Raw genomic sequence first — 13,621 nt, forward strand, 5'->3', positions numbered from 1 at the left:
AATTAGAATTTGTGGGGCAAAAATAAGCCCTCATATGCATTTTTAGGTGCAAAATTGAAAGAGTTATGATTTTTAGAAGGTGGTGAGGAAAAAATGAAAATGCAAAAACGGAAAAACGCTGAGTCCTTAAGGGGTTAATAGGGGACTGATTTAGTACCCTGTAGGGATGCCATAAATGTTGGGAATACCACTTTAAGAGAATAAATTCCTCAGGCTCTGGCCCAGCTGAGTCTTATGGGTCACTGAGTAGATGGGCCGGCTCCAGCAGCCTGTGGCTATAAAGCTCTTACCATGGCTGCTCTTCATTGTGTTATAGGAAGCTGTGGGCTGGTGAGTAGCTGTGGTGGTTGTGGGTCCTTGGATGGTATAATAGGTCATACTTTAGTTATTGTCTGGTGGTTTCCCATTGTTGTGGTTTAATTTATTTCTTTATTTGTTGTTAATGTACTTTAGTGTAGTTAGAAATTACTTCTGTTCTGCTTTTTGCTGCCTGGGCATAGACCTAGTGGAGGAACTTATCAGTGTTTGTAGACTTTATGTTTACTCGTTGCAGTTACAATTTTGTTGTTCTTATGAGTAGATTTTTTTTTCTTCTTCTTGTGACTGTATGAGGATGTCAAAAGAACTTAATGTGAAAATTTTCTTTATTTACTATTTTTTTTTTTTTTTTCCCCCCTCATGGTAACATTTTGGCGCACAGTCCCAGAGGTTTATATTGGGGAAATAACTGTTAACCTTTTTGTTATTTCTATATGGCCCCTAATATGTGTGTATTTCTATCTAGTTCTAACTACTGAGCATTATAAGGTCTAGTTTTAGCTGGGATGAAGCCAATCATGGAGGTAAAGAGTACCAGAAGATATTGTATGGAAGCTGGAAAACAGAAAACCATACAGAAATCCACAAAGAACTATAAGAAGCACTTGGTTAGAGTCCTGGACCAGGTAAGACTGTATAGATGGGTGGATGTCAAATTTCTTAAAATGAACCTGGTTAGGCTGGGTTCACATCAAGTTTTTTTTTTTTTTTTTTTCCCCATATGGGAGCGCATATGGCAGGGGGGAGCTAAAAACTTGCGGTCCCGTATGTAATTCATATCAATGAGCTGACCAAAGTGAACCGGTTGGCTCACTTTTCCCCGTATGCGGTTTTTTTACCGGACCTAAAGCATTTTGGCATCTTAAGGGGTATTTCAGGACATTAACTTTGGGTGCCCTTTTATGGATTATGTATAAACCCCATTTGTCCAGTATGTAAGACTGTTCCAAAATAAGAACATTAGGAAGTGTGGTCTTTGGTTCATAGATATGAAGGGGTTGGAAGCCTCTGAACTAGGCATGGCATTCTCATCTTACTAATACAGATGCACGGAATAAATGCTATATGTGGCACTAAGGGTGTATATGTACTTATAGGGTGCAGGCAAATTTGAGGAATATGTAGTGTTGGGATGGCCGACAATTGCTGTAACTGGCTTTCATAGCTGTATTGCCATAACCATGCCTGCTCTGTCCTAGGCACAGCAGACAACAAGCCAACAGCTTTGGGCCCTTGATGTCTTGACCAGAGAAGTTGCCCATGCTGATAGTTTCCCCTTGGTAGCAGCAGAAGCCGCACGACTCTCCCATTACAAACCCCGAAGAGCCATCACCAGCCCTGAGATCTGCTCAGCACTGAGGGCACTAGAACGAGTCAAGATGGTAACCCAAGGATAGTCCAAGCTGGAGGCTGATCTACTGCAGGTGGAGCAGGATGATCTACTGCAGGTGGAGCAGGATTTGTAGTATATGAAATGGCAAGGCATGTTTTAATTATATGGAAATAAATGTATTTTTATTTATCTGGCCTAGATGCAGATCCTTCCATAATCTAATTTTAGGGTGGCATGGGGTGCACTCTGCCACTTAACTGGATACCCCAAGCTCCTGTCTGATTCCGCAGGTGAATTGTCTGTGCCATGCTTTACACTGCTACAGAGTGCACTAAGGCGGAGTTCAGTGTATTGTACCTAAAGGATGTAGCTCTCTGTAAGTGCATATTCTCTACATCACTGCGGATTACCTAGCTAATCGGGGGAGGTCTGACACAATTGCGAGTAAGGAGGTTCCCTGCCCCCTGGGAGAATGGAGGGATTAACCATATGTGTTTCTGCTGCAGTCACTTGAGGTCGAGGGGGTCGCTCCTGCCCGATCAGCTACTCTTCTCCTATGCTCTTCATAAGGGGCTGTGTCGTATTGGGGTAGAAACATTCAGGGTCTAACTCACATACAGTATTCTGCGCAGATTTGATGCGCAGGATTTTCTGCTGCAGATTTCAATGTAAACTGAACACATCTTGAAATTCTGTACGTGTGAATAGACCCTCAAGCTGTTTCCCAGTCAGTGTTAATCTAGCAAATATATGACCGCCATCATGTACGGTTTAGTGGTTTGGGGACTAAGCAGATTACAGCAAATATTCATGTGAACAGTAAAATTAAGCTTTATGGGGGAGATTTATCAAAACCTGTCCAGAGGAAAAGTTGAGTTGACCATAGCAACCAATCAGATCACTTTCATTTTTGGAAAGGCCCCTGAAAAATTAGTGTTCTAAGTTGCCCATAGCAACCAATCATCTGGACAGGTTTTGCTAAATCTTCCCCTATTACTACTCACAGCAAATACTAAAGAGCTTTAGGCTACATTCACACTATTGCTGAGCTCCGTACTGTTCGGCACCAAACAGACTTGTCCCTGACAGATCTGATTAGACTTTTTTTTTTTTTTTTTTTTTATCTTTCTCTTCCGCATGGCTTCAGTCTTTTGAGACAGATCAATGGTGATATGAACAAAGTCTTGGGAGTTTCAGATTTTATGGTTTTTGTAACTTTAAGATTTGTTTACACAGACAAATTCTTCTGTCCATTTTCTGCAGCTGACTTTGTTAATTAAAGGCAATCGGTAGCAAAATTAGCTACAAAAAATATGCAGCGAAACGTGTACATTTGAATGTACCATTAGGCACAGTTTACTTTCCCCACATGTGTAAGTCAATGGACAGCAAAAATTACAGAAATGGACTCGTGGGATGTTCACCCACATCAGACTCGCAACTTCATATTTTATAAAGCAGCTTTTAGGGCTCATTCACACTACAGGATCTCTGCCTGGAGCTGGCGCTGGCACTAGGACTGCTGGGAAATGCAGTCTCAGACAAACACATTTCAGAGCAGATTTCTCAGAATATGTACATTGATGGGTCTGGAGTTTCTGCAGTGGAATATCTTCCTGAGAAATTCCTTAGGCTTATGATCACACCTCAGGATTTGCATGGAAATTTCACTGCAGCAGGGTCACATTGAATTCAATTGGATTGTACTGCGCTGTGCACATGGTGGAATTTCTGTACATGTTTCCAAATCTTGTCTGCAGAAAGATCAGTTCATTCTTTCTGCTGACTTTGCACGGAATGGGTAGCTGTCTGAAACTCTGCCCTCCTGTGCGATACTAGTGCCGGGATGTTAGGCCGGCGCCCACAATCTGCAGAATGTCTGCACCATGATTTTCTGTGGGGACATTCCGACATGTGAACATAGCCTTAGTCTGGTGACACAGAATCCTGTTGAGAACAATTTGGGAGATTTATCAACTTGTCCAGATGAAAAGTTGCCCATAGCAACCAATCAGATCGCTGCTTTCATTTTTTAACAAGGCTTCTGCAAAATGAAAGAAGCGATCTGGTTGGTTCCTATGGGCAACATTTCCTCTGGAGAGGTTTTTTTTTTTTTTTTTTTTTTTTTTTATCTCGCCAATGAGGGGCTGCTGCACCAAATCTTCCTAACAAAAATTACACTTGGAAAACCTATAGTGTGAATGGGCTCTTATGTATTTCTAATTGTCTAGTAACATCTACATTGGCTCGTGTGTGTAAACACATTTTTGTAATGTTTCCATTTTTGTCACGTGGTTAATGCGAGGCCCGTCCACAAGCAGGTAAGGGCTAGGACTACAGTAGAATTATGGTCACTAGGCAACCACGCATGAACGTGTTTACGTCGTCACGCTCGGCTTCCGGCTGAACACTGCTTCCGGGTCACGTGAGCAGGATTTAAAAGGCCGCGTGGTGCTGCTCATTGTTACATCGCGGTGAGAGATCTGTGGGGAGGATCGCATCTTGGCTCAGCCGCTGTTCACATCAGGAGTCCGGAGACGGCAATGGATCTTTCGCGTGCAGACAACTTCCTTGCCGGCGTGTTGGCACAGCAGAGGGTCCGCTCCGAGTGCAGCAGCATGGACATAGCCCGGACTGACCTAGCACATGGCTGCTCTCCTAGAATGGAGGTAAGTGTCGCCAACTGTTTACCTGAATAATGTCCCCCGTACTCTCCCCTATTAACAGGAGTGCCTCCAGCTGTTGAAAAACATGCTGTCCGGGCATGCTGGGAGTTGTAGTTTTGCAATAGCTAGACACACTAGGTGAGAAACACTGGGTTGCACTGAACTGCTGCTGTAGGGAAGCCTTGATTTACCTATCATGGACAATGTGGATCCTCTGGAGGGAGATGGTGATGGGTTTGCTAAGTGAGCAGAAACAGCAGCACAGCAAGGAAGGGGTTACCCCAGTGTTTCCAAATGTGACTCCAGCTGTTGCAAAACTACAGGACTGACAAAACTAATAGGAATGACAGTGGTATGTCTATAGATAATGATCGGCCATAGTGGAATGCCCAGAGAATAATGGAAATGTAATATTGGAATTAGAGACCAAACTATTTTACATATCAAATTTTAAATAGTTTTGGCTCTAATTGACATTTTTACATTTCCATTCTCTGGGCATTCCACTTTGTCATTCCTTTTAGTAGGTCCCAAAACTACAGCTCTGCAAGGGTTGACCTATTGTAGCAAAGACGTGAAAGCCGAGGAATGACATAAAAGGCCGAATTACAGTGCCCCCCTGAGCAGTGCTCTCTGTGGGGCATAATGACAAAAACCCCTGAAGCGAAATCTAACTGACCTCGGCCTTCACTGCAGCAATGAGCTTTACTAGGTCTCCTCAGAGCTAAAGCCACATGAGCTGTCTGGCAGCGGCCCACCCCTCCAAGTTAAAGATATGTATGGAAAGATGGCTTTAGTCATATTGTGGTGTGTGTGTGTGCACCTGTAAAACATGTCTTAATAAAAATAAATAAAAAAGTGAGCACTGAGACCCCTGCAATATCTTGAACATGGTTGAGGCACAGTGCTGGAAGGGGGCGTGCTGACCCCAGTATGGAGCACTGGCTGACACACCCTCTCCATGTACCCTATAGAGATGCATAGGGGTGGGGGGAAATGTTCCGGCCACAGCTTCCTGCGGGGGTTGGCCAGCTGCTTCAAGCAAGCTGCCAAGGGCCTGTGCAGGAGATCACAGGGGACCCCCCCCCCCCAACACACACAATTTATAACTTATCCCCTATACTTTTGGATAGAGGGATAAGTTAATTTTCACCACACTCCTTTAACCCTTATTTGGTACTGCAAGGACTTGGGCCTAAGCTAATGGGCATAAGTGCGGGTATCGTGTTAGACTGAGGTGGCTGCAGGACTGTGCGTGTGGGCCAGTTCCTTATCTGTCTCTTACACCATTTGCTGAGTTACTTTTTTCCTTTATAGATCTGTGATCCTGTAATGTGTTCTGGTGGAAACTTTCCCCAGCTGCATTCATTCTAAATCACTAATGTATGGTGGCCATGATGCGGATCTGGATGGAAGGACTTGGCCCTGGTGACTGTATCACAAGATAGCTTTCTGCACTGATGTAACCATTTACTGACTGCTGGTAAGTAAAAAATTTTTTATTTTTATTTTTTTAAATATTGGAGCATAAGAAATCAAAGCTACCTGCAAGCAGTTTCCCTTGGTTGGCTCTGAACCAACCTCAGATGTACGTGGATGACTTCCCAGGTGGTTCTGCGGTTAACAGTAGATATGTATGACCATAAAGCGATATCCACATCCCTCACCATAATGCAAATGTCTCGCAGAACAAGAGGTCCTGGAGGACACTGTCTGACCTATGGCTGTTCTACACCTCTAGGGAAGATTTATCAACCTGTGTAGATGCCAAGAGCAACCAATCAGATCGGTTCTTTCACTTTTCACAGATCTCTTTAAAAATAAAAGTAGCGGTCTGGTTGCCATGGGCAACTGCACCACTTCATCTGCAGTTTTTGATAAATCTGCCCCCTAATGCTTTGTCAAGGGCTCGACCACTTTAGAGCAGGCTCTCCCAACCAGGGTGCCTACAGCTGTTGCCAGACTCCCAGCAAGCACAGACAGGCTGGGGGATAGGTGTGAGTTTTTGTCTGCCACCCCCTCTCTCGCCATGCTAAAGGCTGTCCGGGCTTGCTGGGAGTTTTGCAACAGCTGGAGGTGCACTGTTTGGGGGAAAAACACTTCTGCCTGTCCAACAGGACCTCTGCTTTGGAAGACCTAATAAAAGGGATGTTTTACATTATGGTGAGTTATGGATCTATCTCCCTTTTAGGCTTATAAATGACTTGTTATAGTCCTACCTGTTATAGACCAAAAAGGCCGAATTGCAGTGTCCTCCTGAGCAGTTTACTCTGTAGGAGACACCATGACAAATCCTCCTGAAGCGAATTTTGGCTGACCCCGGCTTCCTCAGGGCAGAGTATGAGAATAAATAAGGTAAAGCTGTGGTATTGGCTTTTTATTTATTTTTTGTCACCACTTGCATCACTCAACTTGGGTAAAGGTATCTGCTAAAGTGTTTCTCATCCACCACACACTGGGATATGTTGGATTTTTCCTCCCCTCCTGTGGAGTCTTGGGGTCCTGTACTTGTCACGTCAGCTCCTGTTTGTCCTTCCTGCATAGGACACAGGTCATCTCCCTAGTCTATGATTTTCTCTGCCTGCAATAGAGTTGTCATCACCCCAAGTTTCTGGCACCATTAAAAAATTTAAGTAGGGTCCTTGATCACTCGTAAACATTGCTTGAACCCCCCCCCCCCCCCTGTTCCTGAGAACTAGGGGCATTGTTTTTTCCCTCTGACCAATTCAGTAATCAGGTGGGGACTGTACTATAGGAGGTTTTCAATATGTAATGTCGGGTTGTGTATTCAGTGCCTATATAGCAGGATCTTGGGAGCTGCCTGTAATGTAAAACAAGAACTGATCCTCCTTCCCTCATTAAAATGCTGCCATACCTGACATGCAATCCTAGGCGTGTGAGAATATTGCTGGGTACAGTGGTGCAGCCTCCTTACAGCATTGCTCGGCCCTGTATAGTGTTGGCGCTGCTGTCACTTCCCTCCTCAGTACAGTCGGCTGTGGGTCCTGTGTCTGATCTGCTTATTCTTGGCTCCCACACATACAGCGATGAAGGGAGCGCCATGCTTGGATGCTGGAGCTGAGAGAATGTCAGACACTGGACCCAGAGCTGCCGGTACTGTGGAAAAGGACAGCTACTCAACAATAAACAGGGCCTAGCAATGGCGTCTTTATTGACATACTGGTACAAACGTCTGTGATCGGGCACCCGAAGATCTTCAGTGATGGCAGAAAATCACTAACTTGGGGGTGACCACAGGTCCTCTTATACAGAGATCTAGACTCTCATATGGGCGCAGTCATTTCTATAACACTGTCTTCTCCTTTCAGCAGATATCTACAGATTGGACAACGTGCCGAAGAGCCATGAATCCTGGAGCTTCTACAAGGTTTGTATCTCTAGTCACAAAATGAACCCTGCAGCCATGTTAGTCTCCTGTCTATAGGTTATACAGAACAGACTTCGTAGGAAGGAGCTGTATAGACAAAACTCTAAATGAGATTATACAGGCTGAATGTAGTTACTTGACTCTTGAATGTATTTGAGCAATGAGGAAATTACTGCAAGAAAATCCCCACCCTGATAATTATATACGGACCTGAGCCTTCATTGTAGACATATAGCTTAGCATTTATTTGTGCTCGAGGTAGGATAAAAACTGCACCCTGCGGTGTCTGAACATGGCCCAATGACTGAGCTTCTTGTTCAGATGTCTCCACCCAGCAGCAGGTAACTAGATTATATCCAACTACATCTCCACATAACCTTGTTTAAGCCTTTTAAGCACAGTTTGTCAGTGTCCCTCCAGTGGCTGAACTACAAATCCCAGCATGCACACAGCCTTTGGCTGGTTCTGAATACTGGGAGTTGTAGTTCCACAACTGGAGGGGGACTGACAACTGTGCACTCCACCATGTGACTGTTGGGTTGTGATGGGATTTCTAGTTTTGCCACAGGGTGGGGGTGGGGGGGGGGGGGGTGTGTGAGGGCTGGCCTAAATCTGGTGCCCGAAGATCCAACCCATTACCATAGTACAATGGTTAATTTCACTCAAGTTCTCCCAAGGTTTGATCTCTCAAGATGTGAAAGCCGAGGAATGATGACATAAAAGGCCGAATTACAGTGCCCCCCTGAGCAGTGATTTCTCTGTGGGGGGGCATAATGACAAAAACCCCTGAAGCGAAATCTAACTGACCTCGGCTTAAGACATTTTATATATTCTGACTCTCTGCAGCCATGAGCTTTACCAGGTCTCTTCTCTCACTTAGCAGGACGAGTCCAATGTCCTAAAGTCTCAATACTCTGAGCAGAAGACGTGTCCTGAGCCCTGCAGGAGGAGGATACTTGGTCTCAGAATCGCATGTTGGAAATCGGCTGAGACCATCAAAATGTCAACATGCTGCAAATATTGGGGTGATCCAGAGATCCTGGGAGTCGACCCCAACAGATGGGAACGTGGAGAATTGTAACTGCAAGAGCTGTGACCCTGTATATGATCTATGTAATGTGAATAAAACAGAGCACCATTAAATGGACTATGCGTTCTGTATTTTTCTTCTGGCCTATGGAGAGAAGGAATTACACTTTTTTTTTTTTTTTTTTTTTTTGGGGGTGTAACTGCTGCCACCTTTCCAGGGCAAACAGAAGTGTCTATGCAGATGATATGCTTCTGTATTATAAAAGTGAAGGGAAAACTGTCACATGTTTGCTCCTACACTAACCACAGGTACTGGTGGATGCAGGAGACACGGATTCCTATGATCCCTACCTTGGCTGGATCCGTTCGCCTGCAATCTTAGTTTTAGTAGATCTTGGAATGTGGCTGTAACTGGCACAGGCAGGGTTCTGGGCACTGACATTAGTGCCGCCCATCTGCAGTGCTGCCTGCTTATGAATATTCATCCCTCTTCACCGCTTCTAACTGGTCTTCACTGAGCATGTGCCGCTTCCTGACATGTGCAGTGAAGACCAGTTAGGAGTGGAGAAGAGGGAGAGCTGGGGGGGGGGGGGGGTGAACATTCATAAGCGGGCGGTGCTGACATCAGTGCCAGTTAAGCTACAGAAACCCAGCCCATACCAGATATAATTCATGTCTCTCCTCTCATTGACTCAGAAGATCGGGGGCAAGTACACAGCTCTGGACCTGCCTTCAGCCCTGTCAATCACTTATGTCCATGGCCTGTCGATAGGAGGAAAAAAAATATATAATATATTATATTCCAATTATCAACGATATCAATGGAGGGTAACATGAGGTAACAGATCTTTACTTCCAGTAGAAAGATCTGACTGCGGCAGGTAGCGCTACACCAGCGTGAAGACACGGGAGTCAGGTGTACAGTGGTGACACTTTCTAGGATTCATACTGTATAGTACAGGTTGGACCTGACTAAGGAGGGAGCCCTCTGAAATGTGGTGTCTGCACCTGTGCTCTGAGTCCTAATTGTCACCACTGTACACCTGACCCTTGTGTCTCCACAGTGGTGTAGCGCTACCTGCCGCAGTTGGATCTTTCTACTGGAAGGAAACACCTGCTGGGCTTTCCACTTATCCACATCTGTACTCCTGCATTACATGTTGCTGACTGCTGGACTGGTAAGTGTCCCAGGAGGCAGGGGGACCCTTATTGGCCACTTTTTTGACTGGCTTTTTTTTTTAGTATGAAATTCTGCAAATTTTTTGATGAAAGCAGTTGTAGAACATTAAAATATATATATATATATATATATATATATATATATATATATATATATATATATATATATATATATATATATATTTTTAATTTTTTTTGGGCATGCTGTTCTAAAAGTTATTGTATCTGACAGTGACTATTAACATTGGAGCGGTCTTTAGCCCCTAGATGTTGCAGGGTGTACGGGTACACCCTGGTTATGGTGTTAGTGTACTTTTATACTTAAGTATTTGCTGCTATTAGCTTATTCTACAAAAAACAAGCTGGAATTGTAAAAATATGTAACCATGGGGATCTTTTTATTACTAATGACACGCAGAATAGAGAGAACACTGATTTTAACGTGTGCACTGTGTAAAAACAAAACTGAAAAGAGAAAAAATCACAAAACAGGTCCCATTTACTGTTCCAAGGGCTGGTTAGACACTTATTTTCACTATGATGTAGATCAGCCACAATGCTATATGGGGGAGTAGTTGCGCACACAAGGCATATACAAGTGCCAGTAATGTGTAGTGCACCATGCAAGCTTACAACATATTTATGCCCATACTATAAGATCAGGCCTCATATGTGCACCCCAAAACGCAACACCCTGGGCTCCCCCAGCATCACAAGGCCAGACAAAATCACAAAAATATATATGCTCCATATGATGTGATATTTTGTCCAAACTACGCAACCTATGCCAGAGGTCCTCAGTCTCTTGTGAGTCCTGACAAAATGTCCTTTTTCTGTTTTTTTTATTTTTTTTAAATCTAAAAACCAAACACCCCAGAATGCACAATTGTGGTTTTCTTTTCAATCCACTCACAAATTTTTTTTTTCGCCGCACGTTTAAAGGGATACTCCGCTGCTCAGCGTATGGAACAAACTGTTCCGAATGCTTGGAGTCGGTTCCTGGGAGCTTGTGATGTCATAGCCCCGCCCCCTTATGATGTCACAACCCACCCCCTCAATGCAAGTCATTGGGAGGGGGCGTGATGGCTGTCACACCCCCTCCCATCGACTTCCATTGAGGGGGCGGGGATATGAAGTCACGAGCTCCCGACTCTAGCATTGGGAACAGTTTGTTCCAAACACTGAGCAGTGGAGTACCCCTTTAAAGGAGAACTCCAGAATATAAAAATTGTCCTCCATACTGCCAGCAGAAAAAAAATATGTACATACCGCTCCCCCAGTCTCCACCGCGATACTATTCCTGGTTGCCGGTAAGTCATACTGTGCTCAGCCAATGACCGGCCGCAGTGAAGTCCCAACTCGGCCAGCGATAGGCTGAGCGACAGTGTGAGCGACAGTGTGAGAACGCTTCAAGACACAAAATTCTTCACTACACCGGCCGGTGATTGGCTGAGCGCAGTATGACTCGCCGACCACCGGCAACCAGGAAGAGGATTGCGGTGGAGACCGGGGGAGCGAAGGAAGGTATGTACGTACATGTTTTTTTTTTTTTTTTTTTTTTTACTGCCGGCAATATGGAGGACAATTTTTATATTCTGGAGTTCTCCTTTAAGGGCAGAGTGAAAAGTGGTATGACAAAGTACAATTGGTCGTGGAAAAAAAAAAAGCCTCAGGCGGTCTGTGGATGGGAAAATAAGGGTTGTCTTGAGAGAAGAAAAAAAAAAAGAGCTCCTTTTAAAGCGCAACTGTCATGGAAATGATACCCCCAGACTAATTACATGATAGTATAGATGATGATACGTGTAATGCAGCTGTACTTTTGGCTGCTGTTTAGCAGTCTTTATCAGCAGGAAAATAGTTTTATCGTGGGGTCAGCAACAGTCGGATAGTTGTGGCTGGGGATCGTAATGCCCCACCTCCGCCACGCCTACCCCCTGTAAGTGAGCGCTGGACCACTGTGATTGACACACAGGTCCCCACCCCCGATGTCCATGATGTGCGGGCCGGCGTGACTCCACTGAGCCTATACATATAATGTGCACCTTTATGTTATATGATATACAGTGCCCGTACTCCTTTCTTCTCATGGTGCCGGAGACGCGCTGCTTCTGCTTTCACTATAGGCACAGAGCTTGCTCCCGTTGTCTGCCGCCTGCGCAGTGCTAGAGACAGGGAGCGAGCGAGCTCTGTGCCTATAGTGAAAGCAGAAGCAGCGCGTCTCCGGCGCCAGGAAAAGAAAGAAGAGGAGTACGGGCACCGTATATCATAAAGGTGCACATTATATGTATAGGCTCAGTGGAGTCATGCCGGCCCGCACATCATGGACATCGGGGCGTGGGGACCTGGGTGTCAAACACACAGTGGTCCAGCGCTCACTTACAGGGGGTAGGCGTGGCAGAGGGGGGCATTACGATCCCCAGCCACGCCTACCAGACTGTTGCTGACCGCACAATAAAACTATTTTCCTGCTGATAAAGACTGATAAACAGCAGCCAAAAGTACAGCTGCATTAGGCTGGGTCCACACTACGTTTTGTCCCATACGGTGGTTGACCACAGTTTTAGGTCCGGTTGTAAAAGCGCATACGGCACAAAAATGAGCCGACCGGACCGAACGTTTCACTCCGGTCGGCTCATTGAAATGAATGACATACGGGAGCGCATACGGTCACATACGGGAGCGCGAGGTTTTAGCTCCCTCCTGCCGTATGCGCTCCCGTATGGGACAAAACGTAGTGTGGACCCAGCCTTACACGTATCATCATCTATACTATCATGGTATTAGTCTGGGGGTATAATTTCCATGACAGTTGCGCTTTAAAGTGTCCTTGAAGGAATAATAATATACAGGCTTCGGTGACCACTATATATATAATAATTTTCACACACGCCAAAGGATCCTCCTAAGACTGCATTCACACCACATTTTTGCTATACAGTTCCCATATACGTTTTCTATGTGAAAACCGTATGGAACCGTATTGGAAAACCTTATGCCAAAAGATACATCAGGTTGTCAGTTTTTTCCCTTGCCCAAAACCGTAGCCTACCACAGTTTTTGGTCCAGGTGAAAAACCGTATTAAACCATATGTTTTTTTTTTAACATGGGAGTCAATGGGAACAGTACAGAACGGTATGTGCGTACGGTTCCATCCAGTTTTCACCATACGGTTTTTGACATTGCAGTTTTTTTCTTGGAATTTCAAACAAGTGAAACTTTATTCATAATGGAGGGAAAAGTTAAAAACTTATGTTTTTTTTTCTTTAAAAAACGGATGCAACCGGACATCATTTTTTAAACTGTATACGTGTTAAAATTTGTACACACGTTTTGATACAGTTTAGTCCGGTTTTGAGGAATCACTTTTTCATCAAAAACCTGATACGGGAACTGTATAGCAAAAACGTGGTGTGAATGCAGTCTAAGCCTGTGGTCTCAAACCATGACCCTTGTGCTTTGACAGACCACATTGCAGTATATGTGCATTACCCGCCCTGTGGTTCTCAAGCTGTTAAAAACTACAACTACATTGCCTTGACAAAGGCTGTCCGGGCATGCTTGAAGTTGTAGTTTTGCAACAGCTGGAGACACCCCAGACTCTGCTCCAGACATGGCCAATCTGCCATCAACCTGCTGCTCACGTGCGCCCCAGCTGTCACTTCACTTCCTCATATGACGTCACTTCCGCCCAGCCCTCCACCGCTGCA

General features: G+C 44.8%; 1 protein-coding gene, 1 long non-coding RNA gene and 2 other non-coding genes across 5 annotated transcripts; all 4 read left to right on the forward strand.

Annotated features, from left to right (window-relative positions):
- The first annotated feature begins 798 nt into the window (after positions 1-798).
- Positions 799-1,736, forward strand: LOC130284429 (histone H2B-like). The gene is made up of 2 exons (XM_056534763.1): positions 799-944; positions 1,518-1,736. The coding sequence occupies exons 1-2, from the start codon at positions 825-827 to the stop codon at positions 1,713-1,715; spliced, it is 318 nt and encodes a 105-aa protein (XP_056390738.1). The 5' UTR covers positions 799-824; the 3' UTR covers positions 1,716-1,736.
- A 2,105-nt stretch (positions 1,737-3,841) lies between these two features.
- On the forward strand, positions 3,842-8,852 carry LOC130284430 (uncharacterized). Of its 2 annotated transcripts, none has more exons than XR_008847035.1 (4): positions 3,842-4,320; positions 5,635-5,800; positions 7,650-7,705; positions 8,586-8,852. It is a non-coding gene; the product is annotated as an uncharacterized LOC130284430 (long non-coding RNA). The 2 variants fall into 2 exon arrangements; XR_008847034.1 differs by having other exon boundaries at positions 3,846-4,320; positions 7,647-7,705.
- Positions 4,898-5,002, forward strand: LOC130290162 (small nucleolar RNA SNORD89). Its single transcript, XR_008847530.1, has one exon. It is a non-coding gene; the product is annotated as a small nucleolar RNA SNORD89 (small nucleolar RNA).
- Positions 8,406-8,518, forward strand: LOC130290160 (small nucleolar RNA SNORD89). The gene has a single exon (XR_008847528.1). It is a non-coding gene; the product is annotated as a small nucleolar RNA SNORD89 (small nucleolar RNA).
- Positions 8,853-13,621: the final 4,769 nt, after the last annotated feature.

This window comes from Hyla sarda, chromosome 8, assembly GCF_029499605.1.
Source record: "Hyla sarda isolate aHylSar1 chromosome 8, aHylSar1.hap1, whole genome shotgun sequence".
NCBI lineage: Eukaryota > Metazoa > Chordata > Amphibia > Anura > Hylidae > Hyla > Hyla sarda.